Here is a 12830-nt window from a genome sequence, read left to right on the forward strand (position 1 = left end):
CAAAAATCAAGTATATTTCTTTACGCACAGATAAATAACGGCGTCCAGGTGTGAGCACTTAGTAATTTTATATAATAGACCGCAAAACAGTATTAGTCAACAGCCTAAAATATAAGTTTGATATATAAGGGAATTTTTGAAACGGTCATTGAACTATTTTGAGTGGGTAAGGGGACTGGAATAGATGGCGAAGGAAGGGGGTCTATAAATCTTGAAGGAAGGGGCCATCAAAAGCGCGCCCGACGGTGGCCAGGGACTTTTTGCCGCCCAAGACGCGTTTGGCCACGTCGTTGACATGCTTTGACGTCACACCGTCGATAAGAGCGCCAATCGCCGACGTGGAAGCCACGGTGCCCAGAATGGCGGTCTGCACGGCTAGGTCCTCCGTCACATTGGCCATGGACTCGGAATCCATAAGAACCGCGGCCTTGAAACGGGCCTTGGCAGCCTCCACTTGGGCACCGGTCAGGCTTCCGGCGGCGACGTTCTTGCACTCGGCCACGGCTGCATGTAGGACTTGGTTGATGGTGGTCTGTGGCGACACAACGTGCACACCGAAAAGGCCGGCGTCTGAGTAGTTGGCCGAAAAGGCGCTCGTCGAAAAGACGGCGTTGGTGGCCTTTTCCACAGCGGCGTTAAGCACTCCTTGGGAGACCTGCGAACCCCACTTGATGTTGCCTTCGGTTCCTGCAAAGAAAAATTTATTTTTTTGGTAACGTGTATGGCTGTTTCAATTTCCGAATTCAGTGGAAATATATCGTTAAACTTTTTTGCAGTCAAACAAATGGGTAGACAATATGACAGTGTTGCAATGACTTAGGTAACTCCGAACTAGGGATGTTCACAATTGACATTTTAATGTGATTTCTATACGGCAGTGGTCTCCAACCGGTGGGTGGCCTAATTTTTTTGTGGGGTCATCCAAACTCAACACATATTCCTGCTCCTACCATTTATGTATTTCTGACGTCATACTATTAAACAGGACTGAATGCGTCTTTAGATAAAATTGCTGTTCTCAGCTTTTAAGAGCTGCTAAATCAGCCAATGTGACATTTGAAAAAATTAGGTTTCTTTGATTTAGCGGAGCAAATGCCGCACTTAATTGACAAATTGTTTTCAAAAAAGGAAACTTTTTGTTACTAAACTTGGTCATCGTGGTTTGTAAATAAAGGGAGTAGGCTTTAAGCATATTAAAATGCAACATTGTAATTGCTTGAAAGTAATGCATGACCTGCGGTTATGCTTATGCAAAGTGAAAACGCGTTTGCAAAAACCAGGGATACTGTGCGGTCACAACCTTTGCTCAAAATGCAATTTATTGCTGAAAAGATATTGAAATGTTCGTGTTTGTTAGTCTGCTAAATTCAAATTCATAAGTTAAATAAAACTTCCTAAAGGCAAATATTTTGGGGCACATGTGTAGTAGTCACAATTCTGTAGAATTGTGTACTGGCCCTGGTCAATGTAATATATACTTGCAGTTTGTTCATTTAACTGGAATTTGTGATTGTTGCAATTAAAGTCAAATAAGAGTAATTTATTCTATAAAATACTTTTAGCACAATCTTTTTAGTTTTTCGGTTTTCTATTAACAAACACTTTCGTATTTCATTAATTAACTTTATAAATCTACTTATGGCTAGTCTAAGTTGTATCTACCCACCCAAAGCATGTTGCAGAACTCCAAGGGCGATAGCATCCTTGTCATTTAGCGCAACGCCATTAAACGTAACAGCTGCTTGTACCAAATCACTGGGTTGCCCAACATGAACCTCAGATGAAATAAACTTTGATTGTGATCTTGACACAGAAGAACCTGGAAATTGTAAGACAAGCTAATATACAACATGTTGTTTAAAAACATACAAAAAATAATAATTACAATATATTAGTTATGATTTTTTAAGAAAATAAAATACCTGTGCCCAAACCATCAATTGAGGTACCAATCTCCACCAACATATCATGGTTTAAACCACTACCAGCCAAAACAATATTTCCCAATGTGTAAGCTTCATCAAATTTGCTGCGAAGCATCTCACTTGTGTGTTTGCCAAGCATATAGTCAGGACTAAGAACAGAGTTCCCCAGTGAGCCATGGAAGGATGCCTGTGAAACAAAACTATGACTCCAGCAACAAATAAAATAAGATATAGTTTCTTTATTTTTTAAATATACACATACATACATCTATATAGTTATATATTTACATATAATGTAATGTGCTAGTACTGGGGTTCCTCTCCGGTAATGTTTCGATGAGAAATTCCCAGGATTTCGCGCAAAATAACAGTTTTCTGACACTAATAAGTAATTTAGAACAGTTTAAATATAAACTTAAAACTATTCTAGATAATGATATGTAAATAAAATATATACATTCTATATAAATAGGGGAGTTAAAGTAGGATTAAAACCTTATGAGCATTTTCCATTAGAACAAAGTTAGTGTCACTCTCGGCCACCGCTTTTTGGTATTGCATTCTTCCATAAACCTCTGCAACTTCCCACCAGGGAAATTTGCCACTCATGATAGCTGGTGCGACTACATCAGTAAAAACCTCCTGTGCAACAGATGGAGGGCATCGCACAGAATATAGGGTGTGCTCCCTACCGGCTGTTACTTTCAGATCCGCACCAAGAGAAGACATGAGTTGAGTAGTCAGAAAAGCTGTATTTTTTGATCCAGTGAGGCCAGCCGAACATTGCAAGCAATGCGTTACACCAAGGTTTAAGGGACTTTCATCTCTGCTTCCGGCATTGACCAGAAGCACAAACTGGGCAACAGGGGCACTTTCATTAAAGCTAGCCACTCGCAAGCCATTTGATAGCACACTTAATTTTGGCGTCATGGAATCTTGGGAGACCGCAGGTTGGGTGCTGAAGCATTTCTTGCCATACTTAAGGATTTGTTGAGAAAGGCGTCTGTTGCGAAACATTTTGTTTTTTAAAAGTTATTAACCTAGCCCCCTAAAATACACGAATTATAAAAACTTTGTTAATTCGAATATAACTACTACAAACAGTACAGCTTCGACCTTGTGAAGCAAATCACACTTCGTCAACAACTTGTTGAGAACATTTTTAGAAAATAGAAATCCAAGATTGTTTCGGTCGAACGACCTTCCTGATCCCGACCACAAGCGATTAGTATAGTTTTATAATTAAACCAAAAGAAATAATGCCGTTTAAATTTAAATTGTATAGCGTTAAAAACGTGAATTATTTCTGCGATTATTTGTTTCACTATTCATTTATAATTTTTATGAAAAAATATCGTTTGACCGGTATTATAGTATCATTGGTTTGACATTTGGGTAGTTGATACTCCTTTCTATTTTTCGCGCTATTGATCACACACCGTATAACAGGTGTTGAATATTAAATTTAAGTACAAGGCCTTGTTGGACGTTTGCCTTTCAGAAATAGCCCGTAAATGTGACATCGGCTACCAACCCTGGCAGGAAAAAAGGCTTTCGCAACAAAATATGAGTGTGTTTGACAAACTTTACAAGTCACTGGAAAGAGAATGTTTTCGCGAACCTCTCAAACAAGGTTTTGGGGCGGCAACAATAGTATCCCTGTTGCACTTTGCAGTCACCGGACGGCCACGTCGATCCTTCTTGACTTGGATATTTGTTTTTGGACCGACGACTATTTTATGTTCAGACTTTTGCTATTATCAGCAAAGACTAGAGCGACTAAAGAACGATCAATACAAAGCGGCATTAAAGTACCACACACTTACAGAAGGAACAAACCTAAAGTCAGAGAAATCCCCAGATGAGAATTCATAACGTTTAGTCAAAAATCGTTTTGTTTCTGCTAAAATTAATTACCATTTTACAAAATTATTTTGCTTTGTGTATGATAATGTTTTTTTTTATTTAGAGTTTTTTTTTTAGTTTTGTTTAATATTTTCTTGAAATGGAGGAAGTTGTAGATAATGTTGTTAAAAAGGTAAGAAAACTAAGTTCAACATACTAAAAAATGTAGTAGTTTAATGACTTCGTTAACATAGTTTGAAGAAACTGAAAGAAACTTACAGCAAATTGAAGACCGGTTAGAAACAAACTTTGCTAAACAACTTACTGAAAATGGATCTGGTGACTGTTCTGCTGACAAAGCAACACTCTTGCGTGAACTTGATGAGGTAATCATTTGGACATGTGTTTTCAAAACAATAATTTTCTTGTAATAAACTAAAAAACGATATGTACTAAGGTAAAAGAAAGTTATGCTGACATAAGAAGGGAAGCTGCTGAACTAGGAAACCTTCAGAGAGAAATGGCAATTGCATTTCAGAAGCAACTTCTTTCCACAGTCCAGAAGTTGCAAGCACTTACTGACAAAGAGAATCTGGCCAAGGTGTGCTGCATAGTATTAAGTAACGAATGACTATATCGATTATTCTTTTGACCAAAAAATAAGAAATTTTGACCTAAAAATAGTTAAAAAACACAAAGCAGTTATTTTTTTAGAGTTGATGCAAAACTCTAATATCTGCTTGAATATTTTTGGCATATCAAAAAGATAACAACTGTATATTTTCAATAGTACGACCATAAAGAGATACAGTTAACTGTTCATTACATTTCTCAAATCAAGCTTAGTGAAGCAAAACAAGTTTGAGCTAAACTTATGACACTAAACCAGGTCTGTGTGGTTAATTCTGCGATGTTGTTTAAACTCCATGTTGCTCTAATAAATCTAAATAAAAAAGTTGTAATTTGAAACAAAATTTGATAAAGCAATACTAATTGACAATTTTAAAAAGCTTACCACAACTTTTTTTAAATTTGTAAATGATTTTTATGCATTATGTAAACAATTTTGACCAAGTCCAAAAATAATCGCCCTACTAATAGCAATGACACAACAACAAGTTATGTAACAAATCAATTTACTTTTGATTAGAACTCTGAAGAAGCAACATCCAATGCAATTGAATCTCTTGTTGAACAGTCGAAACTGGCAGAAAATCTGACAAATAAATTAAGAGATCCAAATCAGTCGTAAAATTTTGGGTGAAGGAGATTTTTGTAAAATTACCCAGCTGTGAGGTCTATTTCAAGTGGTGGGACAAGCTGCATTCCGTTTCACTTCAATTCACGACCTTGGTTGCTCTTCTAATCACTTGTGCTAGGGATGTTTAAACAAGATTGTTTTTAATCTTAGGGTTGGGTTACTCCTGGTTAAATTAAAGGCATTAAAGGCCCTAATAAAGCAAGGTTACATACGGTGTAATCGTCAAGTAAGGATAATGTAGTAGTGGCAGTTGTAACTTTGTATAATATTGGCTGCTAAACAGACTACATTTGTAACCAAGTACATCTAAAACACAGCAAAATTTTACCAAGCATTTAAATTTATTGACAAATTTGTAGAGTTGATTATGTTGCATTATACACTATATGGACAAAAAAAAGATAATTTCAAGACAACTCTTTTTTTATATCTGGTTGTGTCGTAATACATTACAATTTCTTGTAAAATCACCATCATAGCCATTGTTTCAAATTTTAACAATTTTTAGTTTTATTTTTTTATACAAAGTCAAACTACAGGCCTGCTGATTCTTTTTATTCGTCCGTCATCTTATTTTTATGCCCTATTGTGAAAAAAACATTTTCTATTGGCCTGGTCACACATTTCTGCAATTCCCCCCTTTATATTTCTCTGCTGAAGTGCCCCCCAAATTTTCATTTTTGGTCAAATTTAATCATTTAAATTCAAAACTACACACCTCGGAAAGTATTCTTTGATTTCAGCATGCTATTCATTATGGTATGGCATATCAATATTTTTGCTGCTAGGGTGCCGTGTGTGGTCCCCCCCAACGAATTGCTTCGAGTCATTTTATATTTGGATCTCGCTGATTTTTAATATATTACTTATTAAGATGCTTTTTACAATTTGTTACTCATCGAACATATTGAGCAAGTGCTAGAACAAGCATCAGTTTTGAACGTTATCATTCTATGGCAGAGGTCGGCAAACTTTACCTAGTTGCGGGCCAAACCAAACTTTAGCAAGTTCTCGCGAATAAAATAGCTTTTAAAAAAGTTATATGCTACGAAAAATTTTCTACTTATAGTTGTCATGCGAACGTCACCTTTAGTCTGAGAAGACTCTCTCAAAACGCAAATATAATACAATGTCGTATACGCGCGGGGAGCAAAAATTTTGTGCATTTTTGTATAGTTAAAAAATTGGGCATGGCCTTGTGTACAGTTTGCGGGCCGTAAGTTGCCGTTCTCTGTTATATGGCATTGCCAAAATTGGTATAACGAAAAAGTACTCGGAAAAGTGTTTTGCGGCATCCTATACTATTTACATAACCAAAGGAGGCAGAGAAGAGGCACTTCGTGCAGTTAATTTAACTCGTATACTAAAATAGTTCGCCACAGTCCGCCTTATCTGCTGGCAAATAGGGGTTCTGGCATAATCGGAACTCGCGAGTTGTAATGCTGTTTAGGGTATTTTTCTGTAATTTAGTACAGATAGTAACGATCTTTAGGTCTTCAAATAATTTTAAATCCCATTCTAATTAAGATCAAGACGTTTACTACGGTATTTCGTTTAACAACAAAATTTGCTTGTTGAACATTGTATTTTAGGCATTTCGGTGGAACGCAAGTCAACGAAATGGCCGAAGCATTATGCAGGAAAGTTTGTATAGAATTTACGACGTTTTAATTTATTTAACATTAACAAAGATTTATCTGTGCGTTTTACAAGCGCGTAAATATAATACCAACCAGGATGACAGTGATGGGCTATGCTTCGATATGGCGGAAACCATGCTTTAAGAAAGTATTTTTTGCAATCTTGCCGTCTAAAAAGCAAGCCAATGTTATGATGCGACGGACCATACGAAGGGGTAGAAACTTTAACAAAGTTATATTTTCAAATCCTCTGGTGTAGCTTTACAACTTGTCAGAGATTTTATGCTGGTAAAATAACTAGTTTACGAATCACAGGAACCGTGCACTCTTGCCGTAATCGAAAACAACCCAGTCAAATACACTTACTTAATACATACGCAGTACGTACACAACTTTATAAATATAATTTTAAAATGTCTGGCTTTTAAGGCCCCTCTTCGCCAGGTACGCTGCTCTTGCGTCTCTGATGAATGCCTCCTTGCGTTCTTGCAGCGACATGTGACGGTAGGTGGGGTTACCACTAAAGTTTGAAGAGGAAGTTGCAACGTTTGAAGGCTTATCCGGGCGCTGAAATTAAGATAAACGTTTTTTGGTGGTTTGCAAAAGGTCATATTTGATTCGCTTTACAATTCTTTAAAGAGCATTTTATAGCAATTTTTCTAATAAAATATACATGATTACACTTGGTTAAACCTTTGATGACGAAGGTGTATTTGGTTCTTCTGGAACGTATTTCACAACGCCTTCCAAAATGTTAGTGACCGTCAAATCAACCGACCTCGTTTTACCTAAGTTACAAAAAAAATGTATACTATTTCCTAACATATATAGTATATATAGTAATCGAAAAATCAAATTACAGATGATTAACTTTCTTAACAAGTGTCATTTAAAGCAGTTGTTTGAACTGTGATGCAAAACTATACATCAAAAAAATATTAATACCAGTTTGTTGCCAATATAGTGAGTGCAGCGCAAGACAATAAACTCTTCACTAATTCAGTTCGTTTTTATAAACATTATTGTGTTTTAGATTTTCTTGACTGCAAACGCCATCAATTAATAAGGCAGTTGAATATTATGGTGTAAATAAAGTTACTACTGCCAGTAGTGTGTTACTATTTTGAAAATTAAGCTGTGGCTTACCCTCGCTAAATATTGGCCTAACGTTAACTTTAATTTAACCCCGAAGCGTACTTGGCGAGCTTTACGATGGAATAACGCTTTTGCAACTTGACGCATTTAGGGAAATTGCGAAAAAGCTTTACTACCGTTACAGGCTATATTCCAAGCTTGTCACTCGCGTACGTACGATTATGCGCAACATTCCGGTGTGTAGCGAATCTATTATGGTGGTTCCAATTACCGGATATAAACGGCAAAATTGAATTGGACTCGAATCTAAGAATTCGATATTCGACTACGTACACCCGTAGGTGTAATATTGTTCTACCATGGGTAATGTGAGCTTTGTAATTTGTCAAATACAGAAGGCAGAAAAGTATGTTAACCGTACAAACTGTACCATTTTAAAATGAGAGGCTGCTTTAAAGAAATGTTTTGGCTAACAAAACAACAACTGGTGAGTCGTGACATGCCTGTTGTTATAACATGTTATAATGAGTAAAAAGCGACATAAAAAAAATCTGAAAATGTATCTCTTATATAGTTAAATATTTTCTTGATGCGTTAAAAAAGTCATACCTCATATGCTATACGTTATTTTGTGATTTTATAACGTACAAGGAATTTAAGGCGCTTTATGCATCCATAATAAACAACTATGCCCACAGCGTTGGGGCACTTATCACCCCGTTTTTCGTCTGCTTTTTTATACCAACTATTACTAGGTATAAAGAAAGAATGTCAGCTATGGTGAAGAATTGTCAGTATTAGAATACTGTAACACAATAATAGCTTGCGAAGCTGTTTATAGTCATCAGATCAGAACTCTGAATCCGGTTATTTGTTTTACTAATGTTTGATGGTTATATGCTCTACTGATTCTTACCAAGGTCGTTTATAATAACTTGCATTGGAACATGAGGCAGAATTCCTTTCACTTGACTGGCCATAAGTTCAACCTGGCTGTTACAAGCTGTAAAGAATTGTTATTAGGTACAAGTCCCTCATAAATTGCAAAAAAATGAGCAACAACTTTTGTTGACACGCAGACGCAAAGCAGGGCTACAGAGTTAGACTCAAGTAAAACCATGTAGTCGTAATACTACCCTACCCGAGTGGATAGCATATGAAGGATATTTCCCAACCATGTATTGTGAGTGGATGAATTATATAGGATAATTCATCGTTTAACCGACTCCGTTATTTTTAACCGACTCCGCGGGCCCTGCTTCAAACTATGGTTCAACATTGGCAATTATTTGCAATTGCCATATTTTCTTTACCTAATTTAAATGTTAAAAGGTATGTTATTTATATACCAATTCTGCAGAAGTATATTCGCTAAAAAAGGCTATCTATAATTTACCAGTAGCTGAAACAAATGGTATTTTAACATATCTGACTAAATTTTGTTAGTCTAATATTTTTTAAGACTAGTTTTTACTGACTTGTATTTTAAAAAGGCCAAGTAACCTACTTCAACTGTTAACGCCTATACATGCATTTACTTCACCATTTTGTTTACTTACATACTAAATGTTGTTGTGGTTTTCTCGCCTCAAATTTTAGCCGTTTGATGTGCTCAGCAATGTCACCAGAAGTAACATTCGTGCAAGCAATTTCCAGTTGTTGACTGATAGACTAAAAGTACAACATCTATCTATCATATAGATTTAATACAAAAATCCACTACACAAAAGATTTCCTTCTTCTCTAGTAAACAAAAAATAACAATATTTTTGTTGTTTTTACACATACCTTTCTGATTCTTTCTGTAAACTCTGTATGGCTTTCATCAGTAGACTTGCATATGCTTGGAAGATATGTTATGTTGTATATGGTTAAAACTGAAAAGTAAGTCCACAGCAAATCCTGCCACCAAGTGCTGTCAAGGGTACTCTTGAGTAGTAAATATTGTAACATTAAAAAACACTACATTGAATAATATCTGAATGAAATTTTATGCAAGCATACTTATTCTGAGTCAAAGTGATATTTGTTTTTTAAACTTACCAAAGTAACAGGAATAACTCTCCAGGCTTTTACAGCAACTGGTTGAATTTGCATGTCATCAACAATTGCCCAATTACTGTAAAAATAATTTAAATCAATATCAATCAAACTTACAAGCAACCTGCTAAATAATAAAAAACGGTTTAAAAAAAACAGTGTTTATAAACTACCCACTCAAATTTGATTAAGCCTTTTCCATTTGTCGGTTGGCATTCAGGAAACACAATCACAGCATGTCCCTGTTCATAAGATTGCTCCAGCGATTTTCGTCTAAACTCTTGGCTGTCAACTCTTCTTTCCATATTCAGAACATCTAAAAAACTTGACCTCACTCCCCATTTGTTCATCTGAGAAGCAAGCATTAATCAGTGCTTAATAATTTTTTATCGACAATTTGACATGCTAGTATTCATAATAAGAAGTTTAATATGAGAGTAAGCATGAAGTTGAAATACTATGAGGTGTGAAGTTACATTTAAGAACATGCTATTTATAACTTTACATCTCGTAATTTGAAATATAGTATAAAAAACAGACGAATACTTACCAATTTGTACCCACACAGTATGCAAATAAACAGTGGATCACAATTGTTTAACAGATTTGCAACAGCAAGACTCTTTGTTTGTTTAGTATTGTGATTGTTAACATAAATTCCAAGCACTGCCATAAACACCTTTTCAAAAAACCTGATAGAATAGTTTCATAAAATGTTACATAATTATGGTTTAGGTAAGAGTAACTTTTTCCTTAACCTTACTAATTTTTAAAACATTTATATACCTTAGTTTTGGTTCTATGTTTGGGTGGTGCTTCGTTATTTTTTTGAATGATAAACTATTAAGCTCAAAACATAAAAAGCTTAGTTACACAATTTGGCGCTGGTCTAGAATCCTACCATATTAACATCCGGGAGTTTATATAGCTAAAACTATTTTGGTAAAGGTGCAAGTTAGCATTTGGGTGGGTCAAATATTGGGTGCTCTTTTACTTATGTACATGAAAAGATATGCAAAAAACAAAACAAAATAATACCGCATACCACAACGCATGTCTTTGGGTTAGCGTTTGGGTGAGGTTGGGTCAAGTAATATTATGTTTATTATTAATAATAACTTGACTCACCCCGCAACCAAACGCTAACCCACACCCTAACCCAAACAATATACGTTGTGGTATGCGGCATTTGAAGAAAGCTTTTTTTTATAAATTTTCACGTACATAAGTAAAAGAGCGCAAAATATTGTTATTATTATATTTGTTCTCATTTATTTATTCCTGACAATTTCAATTTTTACAACTTGTTTGATTACTGTAAAAAAAGTGGTAGAATTCTAGACCAACGCTCACAATTTAAATGTTACATACCTTCGTACAACATTATGAGGAGAACACAGGATATTAAAAACTATTTGAGCACAGATGAAGTTGAGCGTAAGAAACAAGCGGAAGAGCAACAATACACTTCCAAGGGGAAAGTAAACCAAAATCAATGCTGCATGTAAGGTTGTTTCAACACTGTGAAGAATAAAAAAAAGTGTTGGCAAAAAAATAGGATATTGCCTTTTTAAAGGGGATATGCGTCCCCGTGGTGTATAAACCAGAAAGCAAGCATCTACATATTTGCATTACATTATAATAATTAGTTATATTCTTACCGCTGATTGTGAAAAAAATCCCCTATCGCCATCTTTAGGACGAAGAAAGCTCAACAGAAAAGAGTTCAACCTACTGTAGATTTCGTCAAACCCTTTAAAACGTAAAACTTTACGTAGGATAGTATTAATTTTCTGTCTAGTCATAGAATGCTAATAAACATGAATAAGCAATATTTTGGGTCATTTTTTTTCCGAACCGTAACCGAATCTGAACCGTTTTTGTAAGATTTTAAGGAGCCGAACCGGAACTGAACCGAATAACTTAAAAGAACCTGAACCTTAACCGAACCCGAACCTGTAAACAAAAGCGGTTCACCCAAGCATGACGTCACAACTTGTATTTCACAGAGTAAAGTTACGCAAAAGAGATTATAATATAATCTATTTGAGTTATGCCATGTTCGATATTTTATTAAAAAATATGAATATTAATAAATCAAACGTGGATTTTTTATTTTTCATATATTTCAATAATGAGTTGCTGTTTTTTTAATACGCCACGTAACTTAGATTAAATACAAATTCAAAAGATTTACACATTTTTAGATTTAACGCAACTTATTTTCTATATTGTATCCGAACCGAAACTTTATGAACCGGTTTTGAAATAACGGCGGTCGAACCGGAGCTGAACCGGAACTTTTAAATTGCTCTAAGTCTAAACCGAAGACGGAACTGAACCGGATTCCAAAAAAATCCTTGAACCCGAACCGAACCTGAACCGGGAAAAACGGTTCGACTCCCTGACTGAAAGTAAAAACTTCTGTTAACACTGGAGGAAAATATTTGTTTTTATTATCTCTAAGTTGATATAGTCGCCTAAAGTTATAATGCACGACCCGATTGCATTCCAAACATGCCTGCCAAATTCTTTGGTGTGAAATGCTTGCTTAAAATTACGCCAGTGACATCATTTGGCGTTAAATATCGCCGACATAATGAATTTACAATAAAAATATGCTTTTATTGTATATATTGCACAATTTTTTTTCACAATTTTGGAAAAAGAAAGGTATCTGTACGAATCTTTAGCAGCCAAAAAAACAAACTATAGAATGCAGTCGCCTTAAAAAGTGGGACAAATGACATTACCCTTTACTTGTTCTAAATGGTTGCCAAACTTGTTTGCGACTTGGATCCAAAGTCAATTTTCAGCTTTAAATTATTAGCTTGAAATAGGCACAGTTTCAGCTGTAATTACATGCATATACGACCAATAATTTGGCGGATGGATTCCACGCAAGGCCGGAATCAACGACGAGACCTAATTACCTGCTATTTTCTTGCGAAGATTAAAAACTATAATTCGGGGTCGCAATTTTGTGGAGCGCACAATACAAAAGATAATAGTCTCGTTGGCCGA

At 35.5% G+C, this 12830-nt stretch overlaps 3 protein-coding genes across 3 annotated transcripts; 1 reads left to right on the top strand and 2 right to left on the bottom strand.

The window, feature by feature from the left end:
• LOC146148052 (cytochrome b-c1 complex subunit 2, mitochondrial-like) lies at positions 1 to 2969 on the bottom strand. Its single transcript, XM_083387447.1, has 4 exons — positions 2421 to 2969; positions 1923 to 2112; positions 1667 to 1819; positions 1 to 687 (listed from the first exon to the last, which is right to left on the bottom strand). The coding sequence occupies exons 1-4, from the start codon at positions 2940 to 2942 to the stop codon at positions 203 to 205; spliced, it is 1350 nt and encodes a 449-aa protein (XP_083243573.1). The 5' UTR covers positions 2943 to 2969; the 3' UTR covers positions 1 to 202.
• An 868-nt stretch (positions 2970 to 3837) lies between these two features.
• On the top strand, positions 3838 to 6293 carry LOC146148053 (uncharacterized). Its single transcript, XM_083387573.1, has 4 exons — positions 3838 to 3963; positions 4025 to 4156; positions 4228 to 4371; positions 4921 to 6293. The coding sequence occupies exons 1-4, from the start codon at positions 3931 to 3933 to the stop codon at positions 5020 to 5022; spliced, it is 411 nt and encodes a 136-aa protein (XP_083243699.1). The 5' UTR covers positions 3838 to 3930; the 3' UTR covers positions 5023 to 6293.
• A 319-nt stretch (positions 6294 to 6612) lies between these two features.
• On the bottom strand, positions 6613 to 11597 carry LOC146148054 (lipid droplet-regulating VLDL assembly factor AUP1-like). Its single transcript, XM_083387568.1, has 10 exons — positions 11468 to 11597; positions 11178 to 11327; positions 10357 to 10498; positions 9984 to 10156; positions 9810 to 9885; positions 9555 to 9695; positions 9326 to 9437; positions 8683 to 8769; positions 7365 to 7459; positions 6613 to 7238 (listed from the first exon to the last, which is right to left on the bottom strand). The coding sequence occupies exons 1-10, from the start codon at positions 11497 to 11499 to the stop codon at positions 7080 to 7082; spliced, it is 1167 nt and encodes a 388-aa protein (XP_083243694.1). The 5' UTR covers positions 11500 to 11597; the 3' UTR covers positions 6613 to 7079.
• Between the last annotated feature and the right edge of the window lie 1233 nt (positions 11598 to 12830).

This window comes from Ascidiella aspersa, chromosome 4, assembly GCF_963924565.1.
Source record: "Ascidiella aspersa chromosome 4, kaAscAspe10.2, whole genome shotgun sequence".
Classification (NCBI taxonomy): Eukaryota; Metazoa; Chordata; class Ascidiacea; order Phlebobranchia; family Ascidiidae; genus Ascidiella; species Ascidiella aspersa.